Below are 27587 nucleotides of genomic sequence, written 5' to 3'. Positions count from 1 at the left end.
TATGAACATTCAAATTCCCGTTAAATAAAGTAATTAAAACCTTAAATTAAATCCTATTGAAATAATTGATGGAATAGAAATTGAAGACAAATGAAAATATTGAATTTTCCATTATGTTTATGATAACAATTTCGGAAATGACTTCCATTAATCCTAATGGAAAAAAAAAGATTAAATTATAATTTAAGTTGATTATGAATATGAAAAAAAATTAAATTTTAAATTATCTTTTAGATTTATAATGATAATTTTAGGAATGATTTTCATTGCTTCAAGTAATTAAAACCCCAACTAAATGAAAAGATTAAATTCTTATTTAAATTGATTATTATTATTGATAAAGGTATTTTTAAAAATAAAAAGGTGAAAATAGTACTTATTACTTTTAAGTAGTATATATATATTTTATATCATTTACTTGTATCTTTATTTGTTTATTTGTATCATTATTTATTGACCCAATTTTCATTATCATTTTGAATGGTCCAAATCATATTTTTAGGCACTAAAAATTTCCTATTATAACAATAATAATAATAATAATAATAATAATTATTATTATTATTATTATTATCGTAAAAAGTTGATTTTTGCGAAAGGGTTTGTGGCTACTGGCTAGCGGCCTAAGCGCGACTGGGCCTGAAACTAGGACGAGGGCCGGGGCTTCCTAACATTAACTCATAAACCCTCTTCTTCGTCGAGTTTCGACTTTCTGCAGCAGCCATGGCTTCCGTTCTATCAAAGAAGCAGAAAAAGAGGGAAAAATATACCCTCTCTGACCTCAAAACCCTAGGAAACCAGCTTCTTTCTTCCAGAGCCCACGTCAACAACCTCCCTCTCCTCCTCACCTTTGTCTCCCCATCATCACCTCCTCAGCACGTCCTTGAAACCATTCTCTCCCTCCAATCCTTCTTCACCATCGACCTCCCCTCAAAACCCTCCATCCACTCCAAAACAGACCCCGAATTGATCTACCGAACCTGGCTTCGCTCCAAGTTCGATGACTTCGTTAAATCTCTTATCGATATCCTCACATCTTCGACGTGTGAAGAAACCTTGAGAGTCAGTTAAATTTTTTTATTTTTTCAACGATTATTTGTTTTTTTCTTTTGGTTTCTGACCTATTTTTCGTTTGAATAATTTGATTAGGAGGTTGTGCTGGATACGATAATGGAGTTGGTGAAACTGGGGAATAGCGGAAGGTTCAATTCTGCAGTATATCACAGATTTATTCATAGTATTGTGAGTTCTATTACTTTCATAATTGGGTTTATTTGTTTAGCTGGCCTTTTGTTCGTTTATCGTTTTCAATTTCAGGTTTATCACAGATTTATTCTTAGTATTGTGAGTTCTATTACATGCACAATTGTTTTTATTCGTCTGTTGGCTTTTGTTTATTTTTCTTTTTCAATTTCAGGTTGGTTCTACAATGTCGGTTACTTTTTTGTTAGACTTGCTTGAATCCAAGTATTTCAAATATATTGACGTGCGGTATGATTGCAGTCTTACCTTTGGTGATCCATAGCTCATTTTCTTTACTAGGAAGTACTTTGGTTGTCCCATATTTTGATGCAAAGATTTCGGCATCTAAAAACTTATCTTACTATCATCATTTTGTGCCTAGTGCAGTTATTTTACCTACATTAGCCTGGAAAAAATTACAAAAACTTTGGAGGCAAAAGACATCTCTGGTACTTTTTCTGCCACATAGTTTTCTTTAGCATTTTCATATGTGGGTTTGGTGCTGCATTTGGTTTATTGACCCGTTCTCTCCATTAGACAACAGAACCGCGAGTGCAGATGAGGATTCTAAAAGTCATTCAAAAGCAAGGTTAGTTAGTCTCTTTAATTTTCATTTTCATTTTCCTACTCAATGTGGGTTGATCTCCTTGTTTTCTTTTTCTTCACCTCAAGCTTAGGAGACGTTGTATGTGAAATAATTTTTACATCAGTACATTCTCCTCCATATCGTGCAATGTGTTGAGTTTTGGAACATTAATTACTTGAAGCTTTGTACTGCTTGCCTTGTGGTTTATTACTTATTGATATGTGCATATGCGCAAGGTATCAAATATGAATTTTAAGACATCTTTCACTGTGTGCATATAAGGATGCCTGAGTGGGTGACAGTTGGGTGTTGGATGATATGTCTAGAGGGAGTTGGACACCTGGTTTTGGGAGAGTTTTAATTTTATTTTTGATTTTATTTTTTTTATTGTGAGTTAGAGGTGGTGGAGACATTCTTGTGGTCACTTATTCGTAGACAATTTGAAGGATAAGTTATCATGGAAAGCTTCAATATTTTATGTGAAATCCTACTCTAAAGTTCTAGTTGCAGGTGGGGTGATTCCTTTCCCATCAAACAGATTTGGGGATCCAAAATTCATCCTAGGGATTTGTGTGTATATAGGTACACTCATGAGAGAGAATTCTAACATTGAATCAGCTGATGAAGCATGGTTGGACCATGGTAACAAATGTTGACTGTGCAGATATATGGACAAATCTGTCAATCACATGTTGACTCACTGTGGGTGAGCGTTTCGTTTATGAAGTCTAATTTTTAATTTTGTTTGGTGTTTCTTAGGTTCTTCCCCATTTGATAAAAAAAATTGTTGCTGGGATGTTATAGTGCCAAGAGGCACAAGGAAAGCATCTCTTTTGCTTATGTTGGATAATTTGGAAGAAAAAATAAAAATGAAAGGAACTTCTAAGGTGGTGGATCAAAGCTAGTTGCTAGAAGTGTCTTTATTAAAATTTTGTCATTCGGGGCTAAATGTATGTTTTTTGCTTGATTTTGTAGATAGCTAGGGCTCAACTTAGCCTGGTTATTCTTTTTGGTCTCTCTCTCTCCCTGTTTTTTCCTGGTTTGTGATTGTCCTTGTATATTGTTTGTGTACTAGGAAATGCCTCTTCTTTTTGTTAGATGTTCTGTTAATAAATTTTATTTTTGCCCATCAACAAAAATTATATATCTACATATATAGCTTGGCATTTTACTGTTTCAGTTTTTAAAATTCAACTTTTTCTTGTTTGGGCACCAATTGTTGAGTTTTTAAAATTCAACAATTGGTCTTAATAAGCTTTGTTGAGTATTCTACAAACTTAAGTGTTGTTTGGAAGAGCTTCTTGAACATGGAAAGCAATATCAGACACAGTGTTTGAAGATGTTTGAATAGAACTCTTGAATGTAGGCATCACATTTTCCAATGTAATGTATCTACATTTTGGAAATGCATAGATACTCATGCTTTTCCTCAAAGATGATGTTGGATGCATAGTTTCAGATAATTAAATTTAAAAAAAAAATAACAAAATCATCCTTATTTATGATAAAATCACTTTATTCAAACATAACATCAATTGCATGGAAAAAGTGATTTTGTTTATTTCTAGTTCTAATGCTAGAAGTGATTGAAAGCTATCCTAAACAGGTCGTTAGTTCATTAGAAAGAGTAGTCCGAGGAGATATTACTTTTCATATTATGTCACGTTACAAATTCCTTTAACTAGTGTAGTGAGCACAAGCATACTAGATTTTATCACTTGATTCTAAAGGTGCATGATGGGGGAAAGCCTTTTAAAGTTTATTCAAGGAAGAAAGGGAAGACCTAAGTAAACTTTAAGTAGGATTAATATAATTAGAATTTGAGTCATGATAGGTTATTAAAGTCCTAGTAGAATAGGTTATTAGAGTCCTAGTAAAATAGGTTATTAGAGTCCTAGTAGAATAGGTTATTAGGTTATTAGAGTCCTAGTAGACTTTGGATTTCTTAGAGAAGCCTATAAATAGGCTAATCAATGTAAATCAAAGGAATGAATTTTGATGAATAATATTATACTTTCTTTCATTGCATGGTTGCAAACCTCAATGGTGAGACTCCATTGATTTTCTTATAGGTGAGACTCCTAGAAGGCCTTAGTGAGACTCTAAGGTTTTCCATCTTTTCTTCATTGTTTCTTCGTTCTCTCTATTTCTTATCTTATAATTTTCTCTACCACAAAGTTTATTCCTTGTTCCTCTCCTTACGCCCTAAAAATAAAACCCTAGCCCACCTACCCTTGAGTGTAGGCAACCATCCTAGGGTTGTCCTACATCAATTTTGGTATCAGAGCCAAAATTCTTGGCTTGAAGGCATATGCAATTAAGGAGCGGAGCAACTTATGCAAGCATGAGTTCCAAAAAAACTTCTAGCAATCAAGATGCCGATACAATACGCTTGGAGGAAATTTCAGCCACACAACAATCCCATCAAGATGCTATAATACAACTAAATAGCAAACTTGATGAAATCATGAAGTTATTAGAAAAGAGCCAAGAAAAACGACCAATTGAAGAGGAGATCGCAAGTCATCAATTTAGACAATCGCCAAATCGATCACGCGAAGAACAAGACAATTTTATGATGGGGAATCAAAGAAGGGCCAAACTTTTTGAGCTAGATGATGATGTGACAAAAAAGGTACGTCTTGAAGTTGCTGAATTTTATGGAAAACTAAATCCAACAGCTTTTCTTGATTGGATTATGTCAATGGAAGATTACTTTGATTGGTATGCAATGCCCGAAAATAGAAAAGTTCGTTTTGTGAAGGCAAAGTTGAAAGGAGCAGCACGCCTATGGTGGCATAATATCGAGAATCAAGCTCATAGAATTGGCCAATCGCCTATTGACACATGGGACGAGATGAAGTTGAAGATGAAGGAGCACTTTCTCCCAACTGATTATGAACAACTTATGTATACAAAATTGTTTTCCCTTAAACAAGGTACCAAGTCCGTTGAAGAATATACAGAAGAATTCCATGAATTGAGCATTCGAAATCAAGTGCGGGAAAATGATGCTCAACTTGCAGCCCGCTACAAAGCTGGACTTCGAATGGAGATTCAACTTGAGATGATAGCTGCACACACTTATACCGTAGATGACGTTTATCAACTAGCCCTCAAAATAGAAGAAGGCCTCAAATTCCGGGTTTCTAGGCGTCCAAGTTCACAAATTGGGAGCACTTTCTCCAACAGGACAACTAGCAAACCTTTAAGCACGTCAAACTTCAGAACTCCTAATCATGTGAATGGTGGGGGCAACACTCAACAAACTTCGAATGTGGCTTATAAGAATGGTAATAAGGGTAAAAATTCAATGAGTAATGGAGATAGAAAAGTAGATGTGACTCCTTTATGCTTTAAGTGTGGTGGGCATGGTCATTATGCTGTTGTATGCCCAACCAAAAGTTTACACTTTTGTGTTGAAGAACCAGAATCTGAATTGGAAAGTTACCCAAAGGAAGAAGAGACCTACAATGAAGATGAAGTTAGTGAAGAATGTGACTACTATGATGGTATGACGGAAGGATATAGTCTTGTAGTACGACCTTTATTAACCGTTCCAAAAGTAAAAGGAGAAGAAGATTGGCGACGTACTAGCATTTTCCAAACACGTATTTCTTGCCAAGGGAGATTATGCACCATGATTATTGATGGAGGTAGCAGTTTGAACATAGCTTCACAAGAACTTGTTGAGAAGCTAAACCTTAAAACAGAGAGACATCCAAATCCATTCAGAGTAGCATGGGTTAATGACACCTCTATCCCGGTAAGTTTTCGTTGTTTAGTAACATTCCTTTTTGGTAAGGACTTTGAAGAGTCTGTATGGTGTGAGGTCTTACCCATTAAAGTAAGTCATATTTTACTTGGAAGACCTTGGCTCTTTGATAGAAAAGTTCAACATGACGGCTATGAAAATACATATGCTCTCATACACAACGGACGTAAGAAGATCCTTCGTCCAATGAAAGAAGTCCCTCCAATTAAGAAGTCGGATGAGAATGCACAACCAAAAAAGCTACTTACTATGTGTCAATTTGAAAATGAGAGCAAGGAAACTAAAGTTATTTTTGCTTTAATGGCTCGGAAAGTGGAAGAATTTAAAGAACAAGATAAGGAATATCCAGCAAACGCACGTAAAATCCTTGATGACTTTTCTGACTTGTGGCCTGCAGAGTTACCTAATGAACTCCCTCCTATGCGTGACATACAACATGCCATTGATTTGATTCCCGGAGCATCATTACCAAATTTACCAGCCTACAGAATGAATCCAACAGAGCATGCTGAATTGAAAAGGCAAGTTGATGAATTACTTACTAAAGGCTTTATTCGTGAAAGTCTAAGTCCTTGTGGAGTTCCTGCCCTACTAACACCAAATAAGGATGGATCATGGCGGATGTGTGTGGATAGTCGTGCAATCAACAAAATCACAATCAAGTATCGATTTCCAATTCCAAGACTTGATGACATGCTAGATATGATGGTTGGATCAGTAATCTTCTCAAAGATTGATCTAAGAAGTGGATATCATCAAATACGTATTAGACCAGGGGATGAATGGAAGACATCTTTCAAAACTAAGGATGGATTGTATGAGTGGTTAGTCATGCCGTTTGGACTAACCAATGCTCCAAGTACCTTCATGCGGATTATGACGCAGGTATTAAAACCTTTTATTGGACGATTTGTTGTTGTCTATTTTGATGATATTCTTATCTATAGTCGATCTTGTGAAGATCATGAGGAACACTTGAAGCAAGTAATGCGCACTCTTAGGGCTGAAAAGTTTTACATTAATTTGAAAAAATATACTTTCATGAGCCCTAGTGTTGTATTTCTTGGCTTTGTTGTGTCTTCTAAGGGTGTTGAAACAGATCCGGAGAAGATCAAAGCTATTGTTGATTGGCCAGTACCAACAAATATCCATGAGGTGCGAAGCTTCCATGGAATGGCTACATTCTATCGACGATTTATTCGAAATTTCAGCTCTATTATGGCCCCAATTACTGAATGCATGAAACCTGGTTTATTTATTTGGACCAAGGCGGCCAACAAGGCATTTGAAGAAATCAAATCTAAGATGGTGAACCCTCCTATCCTACGCCTACCAGACTTTGAGAAAGTATTTGAGGTGGCCTGTGATGCTTCCCATGTGGGAATTGGAGCAGTCCTTAGCCAAGAGGGACATCCTGTGGCTTTCTTTAGTGAGAAGCTCAATGGGGCAAAGAAAAAATACTCCACATATGATCTTGAATTCTATGCAGTGGTGCAAGCAATTAGGCATTGGCAACATTATCTTAGTTACAAGGAATTTGTTTTGTATTCAGATCATGAAGCCTTGCGATATCTTAATTCTCAAAAGAAGCTTAACTCTCGGCATGCAAAATGGAGTAGTTTTCTTCAACTGTTTACCTTTAATTTAAAGCATTGTGCAGGAATTGAAAATAAAGTAGCTGATGCCCTTAGTAGGAAGGCCCTTCTCTTAGTAAACATGTCAACCACTACAATTGGATTTGAAGAATTAAAGCATTGCTATGACAATGATGCTGATTTTGGAGATGTTTATTCCTCTCTTTTGAGTGGTTCAAAAGCAACATGTATTGATTTCCAGATTTTAGAAGGGTACTTGTTTTATAAAAATCGTTTATGCTTACCAAGGACTTCTCTACGTGATCATGTCATATGGGAACTTCATGGAGGCGGAATGGGCGGACATTTTGGACGAGATAAGACCATTGCTTTGGTGGAAGATCGCTTCTTTTGGCCTAGTTTAAAGAAGGATGTTTGGAAGGTTATCAAACAATGTCGAGCATGTCAAGTAGGAAAAGGTTCAAAGCAAAATACGGGGTTATATACGCCATTACCAGTTCCTTCCAAACCTTGGGAAGACTTGAGCATGGATTTTGTACTTGGATTACCAAGGACACAACGGGGCTTTGATTCTATATTTGTTGTGGTTGATAGATTTTCCAAAATGACACATTTTATCCCATGTAAGAAGGCTTCGGATGCTTCTTATGTTGCTGCCTTATTCTTTAAAGAAGTAGTTTGATTGCATGGATTACCACAATCCATTGTTTCTGATCGCGATGTCAAGTTTATGAGCTATTTTTGGAAAACCTTGTGGGCCAAGCTAGGTACTCAATTAAAATTTTCAAGTTCTTTCCATCCTCAAACTGATGGACAAACAGAAGTTGTCAATCGCAGTCTTGGTAATCTGTTGAGATGCATTGTGAGAGATCAGTTGAGAAAGTGGGATAATGTCTTACCACAAGCCGAATTTGCTTTCAATAGCTCCACTAATCGTACTACTGGGTACTCACCTTTTGAAGTGGCATATGGGCTAAAACCTAAGCAACCTGTTGATCTTATACCATTACCTACTTCTGTCCGCACCAGCCAAGATGGTGATGCATTTGCACGTCATATACGAGATATACATGAAAAGGTACGAGAAAAAATCAAAATCAGCAATGAGAACTATAAAGAGGCAGCGGATGCACATCGAAGATATATTCAGTTTCAAGAAGGTGATCTAGTGATGGTTCGTTTACGACCAGAAAGATTTCATCCGAGCACATATCAAAAGCTTCAAGCTAAGAAAGCGGGTCCATTTCGGGTACTAAAGCGGTTGGGTGAGAATGCTTATTTGTTAGAGCTCCCTTCAAACTTGCATTTTAGTCCAATATTTAATGTGGAAGATTTACATATCTACCATGGCCATCACAACGATGTAAGTGAAGAGTTGGATCTTCAATTACCACCTACTCTTAACCCACGTCCTGAGATCGAGTATGTTCTTGATGATCAACTTGTGTCTACTCGACAAGGTGGATACCAAAAATTTTTGGTGAAATGGCGAGGCAAACCACATTCTGAGAATACATGGATTACGACAACGGATTTTCAGAAGATTAATCCCGATCTCTATGAATTGTATCAAGCATCTAACTCGTCGGAGCTGAGTTCTTTCAAACCGGGGAGAATTGATGGGGGAAAGCCTTTTAAAGTTTATTCAAGGAAGAAAGGGAAGACCTAAGTAAACTTTAAGTAGGATTAATATAATTAGAATTTGAGTCATGATAGGTTATTAAAGTCCTAGTAGAATAGGTTATTAGAGTCATAGTAAAATAGGTTATTAGAGTCCTAGTAGAATAGGTTATTAGGTTATTAGAGTCCTAGTAGACTTTGGATTTCTTAGAGAAGCCTATAAATAGGCTAATCAATGTAAATCAAAGGAATGAATTTTGATGAATAATATTATACTTTCTTTCATTGCATGGTTGCAACCCTTAATGGTGAGACTCCATTGATTTTCTTCTAGGTGAGACTCCTAGAAGGCCTTAGTGAGACTCTAAGGTTTTCCATCTTTTCTTCATTGTTTCTTCGTTCTCTCTATTTCTTATCTTATAATTTTCTCTACCACAAAGTTTATTCCTTGTTCCTCTCCTTACGCCCTAAAAATAAAACCCTAGCCCACCTACCCTTGAGTGTAGGCAACCATCCTAGGGTTGTCCTACATCAGTGCAAGACAATGAAATTCACTAACCAATTTATTTGTTTATAAGTAGCGAAACATAGGCAGCTGCAATTAGAGACTAAGACACGAATGGATCGACTTCTGCTTGCTGTTTATTATTGCTACGGAATGTTAATTCTCTTTTGCACATGGTTTTGCATCTTGATCATGGTATCTTGGAGTTAGACCCAAAAAAGAAATCCAAGTTAGCAAACTGTTCCATTGCATGCTTTGATGTCTATTAGAAGAAAAAAAATAGTGTTTAAACTCTTATCTACGTTTGTTTACTTTTTCTTTCCTTTCTTTTTCCTCATCCTCTGTCTGAGATTTTCCATGATCCAAATGAAGCCTTGTATTTTATTTGTACCCAAAATCTGGCCCTTATAGATGCCTTATCTATATTTTTCTTTCTGAGCATTTCTTTTGATAGGCAAATGAGAGAATTTATAAATAAGGTGCCTAACAAGAAGAGGGGCACAAGGAATGCCAAATCCTAGAACAGAAAATGGGAGAACTGGGCTAAATTGAGGCCAAGCTATTTACACAATCTAACAAAGAATTTACATTTTCTCTTTGAGTGTGTTTTACAGATATAAGATCATGAAAGGTTACCCTGATTGGCTAGCATTTTTCTCATGTATAATTAAAACTTTGAGTGTTAGAATGCATTGACACCGTCATTTGTTAGCTGCACTGTTAGAATGCATTGGCACTGTCATTGGTTAGCTGGGCACCCCATAAATTATACAGGAAATAATATTTCACTTGGTTGTGTGTACTTTTGATCTGATGAAGTTTGCATGATACAAACAGCTGAACATCATTTCTATTGCAGCATAGAGCTTTCTATTCACAAGATACATCATATTCTGGCGCACATTCCCCCTTTAGAAGTTCTTGAAGAAAAATCTGATTATGAGATGTGGATTGGATCTGGTAAGTCTGCTTGATTTTGATCTTAGAGCCTTCTCATTTTCATTCATATAATTGCTTTCCCATCTGATTCGTAGTATTCCTTTCATTATCCATGAATATAGAAAAGATGGAGATTTTCTTGTTTGAATTTTTCATACTCAATAATTTGCCCTTATATTGTCAACCATCTGTGTTTGAATGTATGAGGTGTCTTCATGCCAAGTTGCATATCTTCCTTCCTTTTTGTTGTCCTATGGAAACTTTCTTTTCCTTGGAATGAATGTGACCTTTTTTATTCTTCTAGTGCATATGATTTTTTATGGCAATTTATTGATCAAAAAAAAAAAGAAGATTTTTTATGGCAATTAACTAAAGCAGTGGGTGTTGTATGAAAACTGATTGCCAAAGAAGGAAAATCAAGCAATATATGCATGTTTGTGGTTCACATCTGAGTAAAAGGAATTTTGAGCTGAAGTTCACAAGTGGTTTTATTGATTAGGATTTTCATCTAAAGAATCTGATCGGAAAGACCATTCTGAGGTTCCTGATGCTGAAGATAAGCAGTGTAAGACAGAGCAATCTAATAACAATGTAAGTTATATATTATTTGCTTGTTAAAGATTTATCTTCCTTTCTTTACTTAGGTTTATATTTTGGCACCATTCTTTTTCTAGTTCATAAAGAAGGTTAAACCATGTCAAGCTGTTTTCTTTCTTTTACGTATCGGGTAATTTTCCATTTGGTAGCAACTTAATTAAAGATGTCTTATGCACTCGTGCACACACATATATAATGTGAAATGAAAATTTTATTTATTTATTTGCCAAGACTAAAGAAATGTTATTAATAGAAAAAGATTTGCAAAGTGACATATAAAGAAGGATGAATGCTCCCTCCCAACTAAAGAAAGAAGTGATAGAATAAAATAAAGCCTAATATAAAAAACAAAACTACTCCCATATGAAGGTTGTGGTAGATGATAATCCCCTATAAAATACTCAAGAGATTTGGCTTGTCCTTTAGCAACTGAACCTTCCTCCTAATTTTCCATTCTTATGGAAAATCCTTGCACTGTCGTCAATAGAGGCAATTGATAGCTTACATAGCCAAGCCAAAATGATAAGGAGAGAGCGATTTGCTGTAATTCAAACCCTTGGATCGTCCATAAAATTTGTAGGGTTGCCATTCATCAGAATCGATTGCCTTTTTTTTTTTTCTATATAACCATGCTTTGGTGCTATCTGAATATACTTCCTGTGTGCATCCATCATGTGCATTTGGTTTAATTCCTTTATGCATTACAGAAAAGAATTATCAGTAATTTTGCTGCATTTTTAATGGAATTGTTCCATTTTTTCTAGCTATGGATATGCCATGTCCCATGCTATCTTTCTATTATGTGATTTGTGTTAATGATTTTTTATTATTGTGTGCATTATTTCCAGGTCTCTCCTGTTAAAATGGCCAAAAAGATGAAACTAAAATTTACTAAAGCCTGGATTTCATTTCTTAGGTTACCGCTTCCTCTTGATGTGTACAAGGAGGTAAACTTCATAGCTCTAATCTATGGTTGCACATATATATTGCTCTTTCCAATAATTTGATTTTTGCTTCTATTATTATCTTCAAAGAATCTAAAAAGAGAAATTTGTCTTTGCTAATTACTCTTCATGGCTCATTGCTGGCCTTGAAATTCTCCAATGATTAACTTTAAAGACTCAAGTATCATATTTTGAACTTACTATTAATAAATTATAATTTGTCGATCCCTTTTCTTTTTTGAGCAAGTGTTTGCTAATTTTTATATGGATTCATGGCTCAAGATTTAAACCTCAGGCAGTGGAAATCATACAGACTCACCTACCACATTCATATCTTAACATTATCCTTGTCATATTGCCTTCTTCAGACCTTTTTCTCTTTCTTATTGCAATTTCTTGTTGATGGTTAGCTTAGTAGTTAGTTCTAGTTTCAACTTCTGTAGCCAGAATTGAAACTTTCTGTTCAAGTCTGTAATTTGAAGTGTCCTCTAGTTGTTTTAGGACTTAGGTACTGCTATTGTTGAATCTTCCTACTGTTGGTGGTTTGTTTGGTGGTTATTATTCTCATATATTGATTATATTGTTTGAAAATACTGGTCCTCTGGGGCAGTTATTTATTGTTGATGGCCAAAGCAGTATTCTGATCTGACTGCAGTGAGGTCACGTATCTTTAACTTTGTTGATATAAAATGTTCTCATACACTTATGATTCATGCTTTTCTGATCTGCTTTCATTCTGATGCTCAGGTTCTTGTTAATCTCCACCAGGCTGTTATTCCTCATCTTTCTAATCCCATCATGTTATGGTGAATCCAAATACTGAATCAGTTTTCCTTTCTTGTTGATTTGTATGCTTTCATACTTACATGGAGTCTGATACCTTTTCTGACAATATACAGTGATTTTTTGACAAGATCTTATGACATTGGAGGTGTTATAAGTGTCATGGCCCTTAGCAGCCTGTTTGTTCTTATGACGCAACATGGTCTAGAGTATCCCAACTTCTATGAAAAGCTCTATGCACTATTGGTGCCTTCTATTTTTATGGCAAAACATCGGGCAAAATTCTTCCAGGTAATAGATATGTCATCACTGATTGCTTGGGAAGTTTAAATTTCTAAATCAATCAAGAAGTGTGATTTTACTTTTCAGGTGTGTTTGAATATCGATTTTCATTTTTTTAATTGTTTGAAGGTTTGAACCTGAAACAATGAATGTTAATTTTGGCTATGAAATTGTGGTATTCTTGTAATCACCAGAATACTACTGAGCCATGGTTTAAGATAAGTTCTTTGTATTTGATTGTGAAGATATATACAACAAATTTGTTAATGTTTTGTGCATTGCCTGCATACATCATGCATACTGCACCCCACCACCCCCTATTTTTGCTTGGTGCCTTTTAATGCATTCTGTTTGTTTGTCTATTAAAAAAGGCTATATACAGTAAAAATATCACATGCATATTCTTTTTCTATTTAAGAATATGTTCTCTCTAAAAACCTACTTTTGGTCCTAAATCATTAGACATTAGGAGGAACCATGTCATAGACCTCATTTGTTTGATGTTGCATCATGTAATTGGTCCATGTCTACTCACTGTTCACCAACATTGGAAGATAAAAAGAGAAACCAGTACTTATTTAACTGTTTGACATTGTTCCAACTCTTAGTGTAGCATATGTTGTACATCATTTAGACATTGTTCCAACTCTTTGTGTAGCATATGTTGTGCATCATTTAGGGAAATTGATCATTTTCTAACTACATCCAATTTGTTTTCTGCAGCTTCTTGATTCTTGTATGAAATCACCTCTTCTTCCGGCATATTTGGCTGCTGCCTTTGCCAAGAAATTGAGTAGATTGGCACTTTCAGTCCCTCCCTCCGGAGCATTAGTTATAATAGCTCTAATTCACAACCTCTTACGAAGACATCCTTCAATTAATTGTTTGGTTCACTGGGTAAGATTATGGATCAAATTTCTTTGTAAATGTGTCCAGAATGTTTATGATCTACATGAAATACTAGATAACCATTCAGGTGCATGCATGCAAGTGGTTTTAAGTGGGGTCTGCTTGGTTATCCAACCAGTTAGCATGCGGATTTATTTACATAGTTTGCATGATATAAACATGGTTGCTTTGCTGCGTCTCTGGAATTTTTTTTCTTTTACAGCTCGGTTAAATGCTTTCTAACCAGTTCATCTTGGAGCATTTTTCATGTAAATCTGATCATCATAATTTACAATCATGGAAGCTATTCCACCATTTAATTGATCAATGGACAGGTTTAGGAAAGGACCACCTTACTGTCTTTGACATGAAAATCATGTGATTGAGTTTGTAGAGACAGGTGATGTGGATTTTGGTAAGGAAAGGAATTCTAATTAGATATTTTGGTGTGATCAACATGTAACATGGAGTAGTGATAGATGTAAGAGCAATTGTTTGTGAGACAAGTTAATTTGCAATACCTCAAGGCTTATGTGCTTGGATTACAGCGAGTTGCTGGACCACCTCTTCCTTTATTGCCTAGTCATTTAGGGCTTTTGGTAGAGATTATTATACTGGTAGAGGTGGTTTGGGTCCTTCCTAGAAGTGTGGTAGACATTGTTGCTTTTTTGAGGTTTGGTCTTTCTTCTAGGGGTATGTTTTGTGGCAACTGGTTTATCGTACTTTGAATTGAGTAATTTGGCCCAAAATAAATGCTAGAATTTTTTAGGATAGGTTGAGGGGTGGTGGAGGTTTTATGGGAAGTTTAAGCTTACTTGCCAAGTAGTTGGATAAATGTGCTAGTGCCAAATTCCATTCTATTCAACAGGTTGGGAAGGTGCTTCCAAGCTTGGTTCATGCATCCCATATTCCACTCACAACACTTAATTTGAGGCCATTTCCATAAATCCTTTCTGTGTCTGTGGTGTTGGGGGGAACATGAGAGTACTTGGAAGTTGGAACAACCCATTGTGACTTAATAGAAGTCAGGATCTTGGGTTTGATTTGTACTTATGTTGGTTATGCCTCTTATGAAGTTGCTCCTTTCAGGAGGGCCTGTCCAAACCATTTTTATTTATTACTGGTATTTTTCCTAAAATGTTTTCCATGCTGGCAAACAAAATTTTGTAATTGTAACTACACTATTTTACAATTACATTATTTCATGGCAATGATATGCTTGTTGCTGATAAAGAAAAAGTGGTACTGTAATATCTGTGCAGGAAAATGATGATGGAACTGCTAGAGATGATTCTAGAGCTTCAGAGCCTGGTGATGAAGCAGAGGATTCTGGCAATCATGCAGATCTCTCCAGTAGAAAACTAGGCATTGATCATTTCAACAACGAGGAAAGTGATCCTGCAAGGTCCAATGCAATGCGTAAGTTTCTTTTCTCATTTGTTTAATAAGTTTCTAGGATCATTGCTATTGATTTTTTCTTCCCCCCCTCCTTTTTTCTAAGGGGGGAAAAAAAAAAGAAAAGGGAAAAAGGAATGTGAAGGACAAGGTCAATGTTTTAGAAGGTTATTGGCGGTCTTGAGGCTTTTGGCTTAGATGAGGCTAAACATAAGCCTCGGGGCGGAGCAAGGCATAATCCTCAATTAAAAAAAAATAAAAATACATAATAATAAAAAGAAAAGAAAAAATCAGAAAAATATTAATAAAATCTCATGAAAATTAAATAATAAGAAAAACATACAATTCATAATAATCAAATTAGTTATATCTTATTAATAAATTCAGATTAATTATGTCATTTTCAATAGTTTCTAATTTAGTCCCTCTTTGTTTCTTCTAAAATCTAACTCTCTCATACCTTTATGAAATAATCTTCAAAATTACCATTACTATTGCTAGTAGGATCCATCAATGAATCACAATTATATCTAATTATTCTATTATCCTTTCCATTAGTGTTCATGTCAACTCGTTTTTCTTCTTCATCCTTTAATTATAGCCACTCTGGGGAAATAAGGGCGAGCTGGATGGAGCTTGCAGCCTCAGGGGGGCCTACAGCGAGTAGAGAGGGCTGCTGGGACCTGATCGAGATCAATTGTGATGCTTTAGAAGTCTAAAACCCCAAATGCACTCCAGTTCTGACTGGGTCCCAGGCTCAAAGGAGCGAGAAGGAGACTAAATGGGAGGATAGCAGCTTGGCTAAGTTTAGCAAGCTTCTGGGATTTTCAATAGAAGGCCTGGAGAGAGAGATATTGGACTTCTTGTCCAAAATTAGGAAAAGACGGGAAAGGATTCATAGCAAAGGGTTACTGGAAAAATCAAAATTTGAGAGGGAGCTCAAAAGGTTGGAATGTTCTGTCAAATACAAGGGGAATGACAAGAAGAATAGTCACCTAAAAAGTAGAGGGGGCCAACTCTTTAATGAATCTTAAAATGTTAAGCTGGAATGTGAGGGGGGCAAATGACGTTAATAAAAGAAGAATTATTAAGTCTGTGGTTAGAAAACAGAAGATGGACTTATTCTGTATCCAGGAGACAAAAATACAGTTAATGACGGATGGGGTGGTGAAAAGCTTAGGGGTGGGGAGTTTCTTAGACTGAGAACTATTGAAGCAGTTGGGGCAGCTGGAGGTGTGCTAATTTGTTGGGACAAAAGGTCCTTGGAACTGTTGGAGTGGGAGGAGGGACAATTCTCAATTTCCTGTAAATTTAGAACTGTGGAAAATGGGGTAATCTGGGTGTTCACGGGGGTTTATGGCCCTTTCACCAAAGAGGATAGGGAGTGCCTTTGGGATGAATTTGGAGCAATAAGAGGTCTTTGGGGAGAACCCTGGTGTGTAGGGGAGATTTTAATGTGATTCTTTCTCAAGGGGAAAGAAGCAGGCAAGGGAGGATTACATCAGCTATGAGGAGGTTTGCTCAGGTGATGGATGACCTTGAGCTTATTGATCTTCCTCTTCAAGGTGGTTCTTTTACGTGGAGTGGGGGATTTCAAAATCAAGCCTGGGCCAGGCTGGATAGGTTTATGGTTTCTCCCAGCTGGCTTGATCAGTTTAGGAATGTGACCCAGAAGAGACTATCTCGGCCTATATCGGATCACTTTCCAATTATAATTGAGGGGGGTGGTATAAGAAGAGGCCCATCACCTTTCAGGTTCGAGAATATGTGGCTGAAAGTGGAAGGGTTCAAAGGCCTTTTGCGGAGTTGGTGGCAGAGGATGTCAGTCAGTGGCAGGGCTAGCTATAAGCTGGCTACAAAACTGAAGGTGATAAAACAGAAACTAAAGGTCTGGAACAGAGAGGTGTTTGGGAACCTGGAGAGTAATAAATTGGCTGCTTTGCAGCAAGTGGACTATTGGGACCAAGTGGAAAGTGAGAGGAGTCTGATAGAGGAGGAGCTGTCAAGGAAAAAAGAAGCAAAAGAAGATTATGCTAAATGGGTTAAGTTGGAGGAGATACACTGGAGACAACTCTCAAGGGAGCTGTGGCTAAGAGAAGGGGATAGAAATACGGGGTACTTTCACCGAATGGCAAACGCACACCGAAGAAGGCAGACCATGGAAAAAATAAAAATCAATGGGGTCTGGCTAACAGAGGAGCAAGAAGTAAGGAACGGAATAGTAGATGCTTTTCAACGGTTATTAACGGAAGACACGGAGTGGAAGGCAGATATAGGGGGGTTAGATTTGAATCAGATTAGCCAACAAGAGGCGGACACCTTGGAGCTTCCATTCACGGAAGAGGAGGTCCATTCGGCCCTAATGGACATGAATGGGGATAAGGCTCCAGGGCCGGATGGCTTCACGGGGGCCTTTTGGCAATTCTGCTGGGAGTTTGTGAAGGAGGTTTTGGAGATGTTCAAGGATTTCCATGAGCAAAAGGCTTTCCTCAAGAGCCTCAATACCACGTTTCTAGTCCTTATCCCAAAAAAAGGAAGAGCGGAGGAGCTGGGGGACTTCAGGCCGATTAGTCTATTGGGCGGGCTGTATAAATTCTTGGCTAAGGTGCTGGCCAATAGGATTAAAAACGTGGTTGGTAGAGTGGTTTCTTTAGATCAGAACGCTTTTGTCATGGATAGGCAGATTTTGGATGCGTCTCTAATCGCAAATGAGGTGATTGACTCATGGAAAAAAAAAGGTGAAAAAGGCCTGATCTGCAAGTTAGATATTGAAAAGGCGTATGACAGTGTTAATTGGCAGTTTCTGATGAAGGTTATGCAAAAAATGGGATTTGGGGTTAAATGGAGGGAGTGGATATGGAGCTGCATCTCGACTGCTAAATTCTCAGTGTTAATTAATGGGGAACCAACTGGATTCTTCTCTAGCTCTAAAGGGCTTCGGCAAGGTGACCCTTTATCCCCATACTTGTTTATCATGGGAATGGAGGTGCTGAGCGCCCTTATTCGAAGGGTTGTGGAAGGGGGCTGCATTTCCGGGTGTAGGATCCAGAGGGGTAGGGGGCAGGCTGTGAATATCTCCCACCTTCTTTTTGCGGACGATGCCATAGTTTTCTGTGAGGCTAAGAAAGATGATATGACATTTTTGAGCTGGATTTTATGTTGGTTTGAAGCCGCTTCAGGGCTGAGGATAAATTTGGCTAAAAGTGAGATTATTCCGGTAGGGGAGGTGGAGGAGATCCTTGAGATGGCTGTGGAGTTGGGTTACAAGGTAGGTCAGCTGCCATCAACTTACCTGGGGCTGCCTCTGGGTGCGCCCAATAAAGCTGTGTGCGTGTGGGATGGGGTGGAAGAAAGGATGAGGTGGAAAATGGCTCTCTGGAAGCGGCAATACATCTCAAAGGGTGGAAGAATTGCACTCATAAAGAGTACTTTGACTAGCATGCCACTATATCAGATGTCCCTTTTCCGTATGCTTAGGGTAGTGGCAAGAAGACTAGAAAAGTTGCAAAGAGACTTTTTTTGGGGAGGGGGAAGTACGGAAAGAAAAGCTCACTTTGTCAATTGGGAGAGGGTGTGCGTGGGTAAGGAGAAGGGGGGACTGGGGTTGAGGAAGTTAGTCCCTTTGAACAAAGCCCTTCTTGGAAAATGGGTGTGGAGATTTGCTCATGCTAAGGAGGAGATGTGGAAACGTGTCCTTGTGGCAAAATATGGGCAAGAGGAATTTGGGTGGAGGACTAAAAAGGTGAATGGGGCTTTTGGTGTTGGGGTTTGGAAGGAGATTATGAAAGAAGCTGATTGGTGTTGGGACAATATGAATTTTAAGGTCGGAAAAGGCACCAAAATCAGGTTTTGGAAGGACCCTTGGTGTGGGGAGGTGGAGTTGGCTCGTAGGTTCCCTCAACTCTTCAATGTGGCTGCCCAAAGGAGTGCCACTGTGGGGGAGTTATGGGACCAGAATTCTGACCTAGGAAGTTGGAATCTAAGGTTTTCTAGGGGCTTCAACGATTGAGAGCTGAACATGGTTGATGAATTGTTTCAAATCCTAAGGAGTCAAAGAATCACCCCGGAGGAGGACTTGGCATTATGGAAGGGTGGGAAAAATGGGAAGTTTGAAGTTAAGGAAGCGTATGAGCTGCTGATCAGCCATAGTACCCTGCTATTTCCCAAAAAGGGCATTTGGGTGGAGAACGTTCCTTCCAAGCTAGCGTTTTTTGCGTGGGAAGCTACTTGGGGGAGGGTTCTTACGCTTGATAGGCTCCAAAAGAGAGGGTGGCAGTTTCCTAATCGCTGCTATTTATGTGGTATTGATGAGGAAAACGTCAACCATCTCCTTATTCATTGTACAGTGGCTAGTGTGTTGTGGGGGATTGTTCTTGGTCTATTTGGAGCCCAATGGGTCTTTCCAGAAACTGTAAAGGAGGCGATTGTCAGCTGGAAGGGTTCTTTTGTGGGAAAAAAGAGGGAGAAAATTTGGAGATCCATACCGTTATTTATTTTTTGGACGGTTTGGAAGGAGAGGAATAGATTAGCATTCAGGGGGTGGGGGGGGGGGGAGTTAGCTTTACAGAGAGTTAAGAATTCTTTTGTTTGTAATTTGTGGGGGTGGGCAAAATTGTATAGTGGTGCGGAGCCTCGCTCCCTTATAGATTTCCTGGAGTGGATAGCCTCTAGTTAAGGGTTGGTGGGTTTTTTTGTTGTTTTTTTTGGTAGTTTGTGAGGCCTCCGTCGCCTCGTATACTTCCTGTATGCTCTGTGGCGTTTTGCCTTTTGCTAATTTATGTGTTTAATTATCAAAAAAAAAAATTATAGTCATTTTTTTGGGTTATCTATCAATAATAAGATAATGATTATAAACAAGTTTTGTCACTACAACAATCAATAACTCCTTTATTTATGCTCAATCCCTTATTGTCCTTCCCATTTAGATAGTTAATTATTTGTTAACTAAGCCCTTATTTTTTAAAAGGTTTAACTAACCATAGTCTTGGATGCAAGCCAAAACTTATAAATCCATACTAAAACCCTATAAAAGCACAACTCATTGAAATCAATGAATATTGAAGCTTAAATCTCTTATAAAATGTCTACAACAAAGCCCATAAAGGCCCTAAACCCTTTAAAACCTTTTGAATATTCAAGGCTTAAGTCTTAATAGCCTTGAGGGTATAACCTCAAGGCTATAATCCTAAACAATAAATGGCTCTGGAGGTTCCCTAGAGAAAGGAGCGGTCTTTGGCATAAGGTTATTGCGAGTATATATGGGACACATCCTAATGGATGGGACGCCAACATGGTGGTTAGATGGTCTCACAGATGCCCTTGGAAGGCTATTGTTCAAGTTTTCCAGGAGTTCTCCCCTTTTGTCCGCCTAGTGGTGGGCAATGGGGAGAGAATTTGGTTTTGGGAAGATCTTTGGTGGGGAAACCAAACTTTGTATTCTCAATTTGCTGATCTTTACAGAGTTATTTCTGTGAAAAACCTCACTGTCTCAAATGTTCTTGGCAATTCCTTCCCATTGTCTTGGAATTTTAACTTTCGCCGCAATCTAACGGATTCAGAAATTGATCTCCTTCAGAGATTAATGTCCTCCCTTAATTCTGTGTTTTTTTCCCCTTCTTCATCAGACTCAAGAGTGTGGTCTTTGTCTTCGTCAGGCTCGTTTTCAGTGAAATCTTTTTTCTGTGCCTTGTCAAAAGTTTCAAATCCTTTAATGTTCCTTCCGGCCAAGTTTTTATGGAGCTCAAAAGTCCCTTCAAAGGTTAAGGCCCTCGCTTGGTTAGTAGCACATGGGAAGGTGAACACTAATGACAAGTTGCAATTGAGAAGACCCTACAAAGCCCTCTTTCCTCAATGGTGCATTCTTTGCAAAGGAAATGGAGAGTCGATTGACCACTTTTTTCTTCATTGTCCCGTTACCATTGGACTTTGGCACAGGTTGTTCAATCTAGTAGGTTTGATTTGGGTCCCTCCAAGGAGCCTTGAGGACATGTTGGTTATTTCTTTTAAAGGCTTGGGGAACTCATTAAGAGGCAAGACACTTTGGCAAATTGCTTGCCTTACTTTGATTTGGATGGTGTGGCAAGAAAGAAACAATAGGATCTTTGAGGATAAAGGGAAAACGGAAGAGATGGTTTGGGATTTGATCCGGTTTTATTCTTCTCTATGGGCTTCTTGTACTGAAGCTTTTAGAGGAGTTCCTCTAAGCATTCTACAACTCAATTGGATTGGGGTTTGCGTTTCAAGAGTTTGAAGATTGATGGGGTTTCTTTTGTTTTTAGAGTTCTATTGTTGGGAGTTTTTCCTTGGTATTTGTGTAGGAAGGACCTCTCATCCTTCCCTTGGTTTTTTTCTCTTTCTATTGTCTCTTTTTTCTCTCCTGTATTTGTTCTTTTATTAATATAACTTTCTTCGTTTCTGATAAAAAAAATAAAAAAATCCTAAACAATATTCCTATCAAAAAAATAAAAATAAAAATAAATAATCCTCAACAATATGAGGCTTGAGCTTCAATTACACTATACCAAGGTTATAGCCTCAAGGCTAATTTGCCTAGCCTAGCCTAGCCTTGAGGTGAGCCTCAAGGTGTAAGTCTCATAGCCTTTTAAAACATTGGTGGGGTACAGTTGGAAATTCTAATTAAATATAGCGTTGTTTTTGTTTCTAAGGAGACTAGTAGCATGCTGAATTTTGAGGTCAAGGTGGGCCTCACAGGACTGGTATAGTTTTGAAGGGCAGCCATGCTTTATGTTACAAGTTTTTTAGGGAACAACAAATAAAAAGCCAACATAAGCATCTTTTCATGGATGAGTAAGAGAAAAAGATAACATAAAAATGACTGAAAGTTGCAAGGATGTAGCTCAACAGTACAGGGGTCTGTCAATGAACTAGAGGTCTCAAGTTTGAGCATCTCTGGTATTTAAGTGTAATATCATCCTGGGTTTGCTTTCCCCATAAAAAAAATCATCCTGGGTTTGCTTCAATGACAGTCAAAATAACTGCCTTGCTGTTGTGGTGGATTCCATGTCACAAAAGAGGGAGGGAGGGAGGAAGAGAGAGAGAGAGATGGTTTGATAGTGTTCAGTGGAGACTAATCATTGCTCCTGTTAGGAGGATGACTTAGTTAAAGGCCCTATGTATAGTTGAATTGTGACAATGGTTAGTGTAGCCAATCTTGAGTATTGAGTGTTGATAGGCTAATAATAAGGTAAAATATGACCTGACACGGTATTAATTTCTAATGATGTGTGACAATGAATATGTCAAAGCAAAATTTACATTACATGAACTTTTTTTTTTTTTATAGGTAAATTATTGTCGCCATTGGGACTTGAATATGAACCTCCCACAAACCCCCAACCCACCACCACTGCCCGCGCCCCCCCCCCCCCCCCCTAAAAAATCCCTTTTCCACTTGAGCCAGGCCCACTTACATGAACTATTAACAAAAGGTGGGCTCACTTGACATGTCAAAAATTTGGTTACCAACTTCGATACCTATTAAAGAGCAATGTATACCCTACAAGTTTAAAATTTTAGGAAAATTGGTTATTCAACATGGTATTAGGGCCTCGTTTGGTGGGAGGTCATGTGTTTGAGTCTCACTGCATATCTATTTCCCCAATTTATTATGTAAGCCCAAAAGAGGCTAATTGTGGTTGTTTGCCTATGGGCTTGTGCATCTCTCCACATGCGGGTATAGGGCCACTGAGGGAGAGTGTTAAAGAGCATGGTATAAATTGTAAACTCAAATCTTATAAGCTTAAACTTGTAGGAAAATTCGCAGTTCAACAATAGCTTTTTGCAATTTTGACATTTAACAATGCAAAATCGACATTGCATGAGCTATTCACACAGGGCCTGCTGACATGTTATATAAGTTTTGGTCAACAACCTGTATATCTTTGTAACTTTTATTTAGAATCCATGACATGGTCTGCTGGCTGTCAAGCTATTCTAGGACTTAGTGTCAATTTTCTTTGTCAATGTGTTGGACAATTACCCACTCAACCAAAGGGGGATGAGTCAAAGGTTGGCTTGATGGCTAGAGCTAGAGTGAACCATACTTGTCATGTGCTATGTTCCATAATCAAAGCAAGTCACATTCTTGCCACAGTCTTTAAAGGGAGTTGAGAGGTGGATCGTATTTTTACGCATCAAATTGTTTTCACCAATGAACAACTGTTAAAGTATTTACTGGTTGACCAACTATCACCTTAATCCTAAACAAATCTTTTGGGAAATGTTTCTCTTAACAGTCTCTATACCTCCCATCAAGGAGAGAACTTTTTGGAAAAATTATTATGGAGAGATCTTGGAGACTTGTTTGAGAAGAACCTAGCAGAATTTTATAAGGATCCTTAGACAGAAACTTATGGAGAATATCTCTAAGGGGATTCTAAGTTAGAGTCCCTAGAAATTGTCCAGAACAATCCCAAGCAAAGACCTGAAAGACTGTTAAGAATAAGATTGTCCACCAATGTAAGTAGTTTGAGACTTGAAAGATAATCTGGAGAGCTCCTTTACAATCATCTCAGTACATTCCCCCTCCTTGGTTGTCTCGCTATCGTTTCTAAGTTAAGCATCTTCATCTATCCCATCATCTTATTATTGAAGGCTATTCACCCTCCAATTTTGGATCATCATATTGAGAGTGCAGCTCAATTTTTTTCCTCCTCTTTTTGTGAAACAAAAGCAATGACTCATTTCAACAAACAAAATTTCAACTTTCTGAAAAGGATTAATGGTTTGGGTATCCATATATCCACATCCCAAGGTACTCACTTCCCTATGTGACAAACAAAATTACTAAAGATGATTCTTCTTCAACAGAGAAGTCATTGATACCTGAAGATTTTCAGCATATCTTCCAACCCAGGTATACCATGCTTGAATTGTCTTACTTATTTCAAAAAAATGAATTTTGTAGCTACAACTTTGCCAAATGGGGCCTTGTTCATGTTTCCATTAGCCAGAAGCTAAGCAAATGGCCAATCTACTAGAACTTTGTATTTCCATAGAGAGTTGGCTAGGCAAAAGATAAAAGGTAAATAAGATTTTGTTGGCTTAAAGAATGATTTTATGAAGGAACCAAAACTAGACAAAGCCCACATTCTCTCATCAAGAAGGGGTGGTGATAGATAGACATGAAGTAGACAAGACATGGCAAAGTCAGGTCATCAATTTCCTAGTTGGACAAGATGAAGTTGAAATTCCAAGTAAGTAAACATGAAGAATGGCTTAGAATAGAAGAGATGAGTGCAGATACCAGGTTAAGGTTGGGAAATTGGCATTAAAGTGGTTGATCTTCCCAACAAAGGATTTTCCGAAAATGGATATACTGATAGAAATTAGGACATCTGTGTGAGTTAACTTTCTTTGGTTGGGTGGTCCTCCTATCCTTATGGTTGGCACTCCATTCATTTGAACATAAACCATAAATTCTTTTAATTACTCCTACCATAGTGAGTTACCCTCCTTGGGAGACCTCTATAGCCACTTTCCTGAAAGAGCTCTCTTCTTGCTGAAAACTTATCAAGACCTTGTTCTCTTCACATTTTGGCCTGCATGCATGATTCCAACCTGCTTGATGATTTCCTTTCCCTTCCTCAATAATCAAATAAAATAAATTCTGCTGGATCCTTTCAGTCCTAGAAGCTTAGTTGACTGGGATCTTAAAATGCTGATAAAAAAATGTGTGGGTTTATGTGCCAAACAAGATTTTACTATTGTGACTCTTCTCCACTTGAGAAGTAAAGCTTTTCCAACCTTCTAGTCTCCTGAATATTCTTCTATAAAACAGGGTCCCAAAAATGTGGAGTTGTAGGATAACTAAGATACAGGTATAAATGGGGCCAACCAGAAGCCTGCATCCTGAGGGGGAGGCTAGACTGTGAGGATGTTTGAGGCTGATATTGATTCCTGACAGGGTGCTCATATCAAGTTTATCTTAAGACCAATCTGTATATGCCTTACTGAATTAATCTGACTTGCAATTCATTTTATTTACTTAGGATACTTGGTTTGATGACCCAAGGGCACTTTAATGCTACAAATTTCAGTACAAATTTGAGTACTGGGTTCTGGAACCCTTATGTCTCCCCTGTTTTTTTAATTTATTTCAGCTTGATTTTAACTTTTTCTATATTTCAGGAAGTTCTCTTTGGGAAATTGATACCCTTCGACACCACTATTGCCCACCTGTTTCAAGGTACATGTTATTGACTTGTTCTTTTTTTTTTTTTGATAAGTAAAGGCAATTGTATTAAAAGAAAAAGTATACACGTCGTATACAAAGCAAACAAGGTGCGAATACACAAAAACAAGCAACCGCACCCTAAAAAGAACCTAACCAATCCACAAAATTTAGCAAAGACATAGGACCATCCCCAATGTACAATCTAGCCTAGTCCCAAAATAAATTTAAAAGGGATCTTTTAAAAGTTTGATCTAAACTTTCACAATTCTCAAAGGCTCTCCTATTTCTTTCCCTCCAAATGGTCCAAAAAATACATAGAGCAGCAACTTTCCAATCCTTTTTCCTTTTTCTACCAACAAAGGAGCCTCCCCAACTCAAAAGCAACCCTCTCACCAAAGAGTTCATCACCCACTGTACATCAAATAAAGCAAAAATCAGCTGCCACAAAATGCGAGCTTTCGAACAATGCATAAGAATATAATCACTTGTTTCTTTTTTTTTTTTCTACATGTAACATTTATTAGGCCTCTTCCAACCCCTCTTTCTGAGCTGATCTTGTGTCAAAATTTTGGCCCAAGTTGCCTACCAAGCAAAAAAGCTTACTTTAACTGGAGCCCACGGATTCCAAACTATACCATGAGGGAAAGGATCCGTTCCCCTCCTGTCCAAGGAAAAGAGTAGGACTTAATAGAAAAGACGCTATTCTTTGTATCCACCCATACCAAAATATCCTCAAAATCTAAAGAGGGGGAATGATCCTGCAACCTTCCAAAGATGTTATCTATTTCCTCCAACTCCCAATCATTCAACTGTCTAAAGAACCTAGGATTCCAACTACCACCATCCCAAATATCAACCACCCAAGGATCCTTAGAAGAAGCTTTAGAAAAAAGATCCAGGAAAGCTTCCCTCAACGGCACATCCCCACGCCATATATACTTTCAGAACTTCACCCTGTTCCCAGAACCAACCCTGAAGTAAGTGTTGGCTTTAAAATCCTCCCAGCAATTTTTGATTGCCTTCCATACTCCCACTCCATACCTCTCTCTCACCCCTTTTGTGCACCAACCCCCATCCTCTTCCCCATGCTACGCACATCTTGTTCATTAATTAATGTTATAGCCACTCTCACTTGTGCACATTGGTTATGTCATTTTTATATCTTTATTTTTTAATGTGTTTTCATTTTCCTTTTTTTTTTGGTATTAGATTTGTCCTGTCTCTTGAGACTGATTTGACAGTTAGAGCCAAAACCACTGAGATAGCAGTGAACGATTTCAGTTCTGGTTCATATGCAACAATATTTAGGGAGGAGGTAATATTCTATTAACTCAAGTTACTGTACTTATAACTTTTGTAGCTTATATGGATAAAATAAAAAAATTCCCCACTGCTTTCCTCTTGATTTGTGGATGATCATGTTGCTTTTTATCTCTGAAAAAGGAAATGGTTTCCTCATATAGATTCCTGTCTAAACTTACTCTGTATCACAGATGGGTCGAAGGGTTAAACAGGTGCCAGTTGCATTCTACAAAGCAACTCCCACCTCTTTGTTCTCGGAATCTGAATTTGTTGGTTGGACTATCAAAGGCAAAGAGAGTGAGGGAGAGGAAACTGGGACAATCATATCTGAAGAAGATGATCATAATTCTGCAAAAAGACAGCGGACAGGGAGCTCTTAAACCAAGTGCACTTCCCACAATTTTTTTTTGTAACGAAATATTTAGATCAATTTTGTAGGCTTGTATTATTGGGTAGTTCATATGCTGTGAGATATGGACTCATTTTGTCACCAAAATTTTCTTAACTGTCAGCTGCTTTTCTGGATATTTTTGATGTTTTTGACGGCGAGGCTTAATGCTAATTTTATTCTTGTTTCCTTGGAATCAATCATTCCGTAGTTGGTGTTGGGCTGGTAGATTTTTGCATGTAATTTTTCAGGGTTTTTTTTTTTTTTTTTTTCCGCAAATATTAATGGTTGTGCTTCCACACCACTGGTAGTTTTGGTCTTGCAAACCTTTTTGAATTTGTCAAGAAGGTGGTCTGGCCCACTACCCTCAACCTTGATTATTTCGAAGGTAGTTTTAGAGCCTGTTTGGGATTACTGAGAGCCAAATATGTTGATGCAATAAAGAAGGGAAGGAATATGATTTCAATAAGAGCCTGTTCTTAAAAACATACAATTATTTTACAAACAAAAAAACACATGGTAATTTCTTTTTATGGAAAACAGTTCTTTGG

At 37.7% G+C, this 27587-nt stretch overlaps 1 protein-coding gene across 1 annotated transcript; it reads left to right on the top strand.

Moving 5' to 3' along the window:
- Positions 1–592: 592 nt before the first annotated feature.
- LOC104878215 (protein NUCLEOLAR COMPLEX ASSOCIATED 4) lies at positions 593–27236 on the top strand. Its single transcript, XM_059738364.1, has 15 exons — positions 593–1062; positions 1150–1242; positions 1418–1491; positions 1630–1691; positions 1780–1831; positions 10183–10283; positions 10762–10853; positions 11708–11806; positions 12551–12609; positions 12703–12877; positions 13592–13765; positions 15019–15175; positions 25301–25358; positions 26556–26661; positions 26840–27236. Exons 1-15 carry the CDS (start codon positions 724–726, stop codon positions 27026–27028), a joined length of 1830 nt encoding a protein of 609 aa, XP_059594347.1. The 5' UTR covers positions 593–723; the 3' UTR covers positions 27029–27236.
- Positions 27237–27587: the final 351 nt, after the last annotated feature.

Source organism: Vitis vinifera, chromosome 7, assembly GCF_030704535.1.
Source record: "Vitis vinifera cultivar Pinot Noir 40024 chromosome 7, ASM3070453v1".
Lineage (NCBI taxonomy): Eukaryota > Viridiplantae > Streptophyta > Magnoliopsida > Vitales > Vitaceae > Vitis > Vitis vinifera.
Note: the sequence above shows the minus strand (reverse complement) of the source record. Positions and strands in the feature narration are given on the sequence as shown.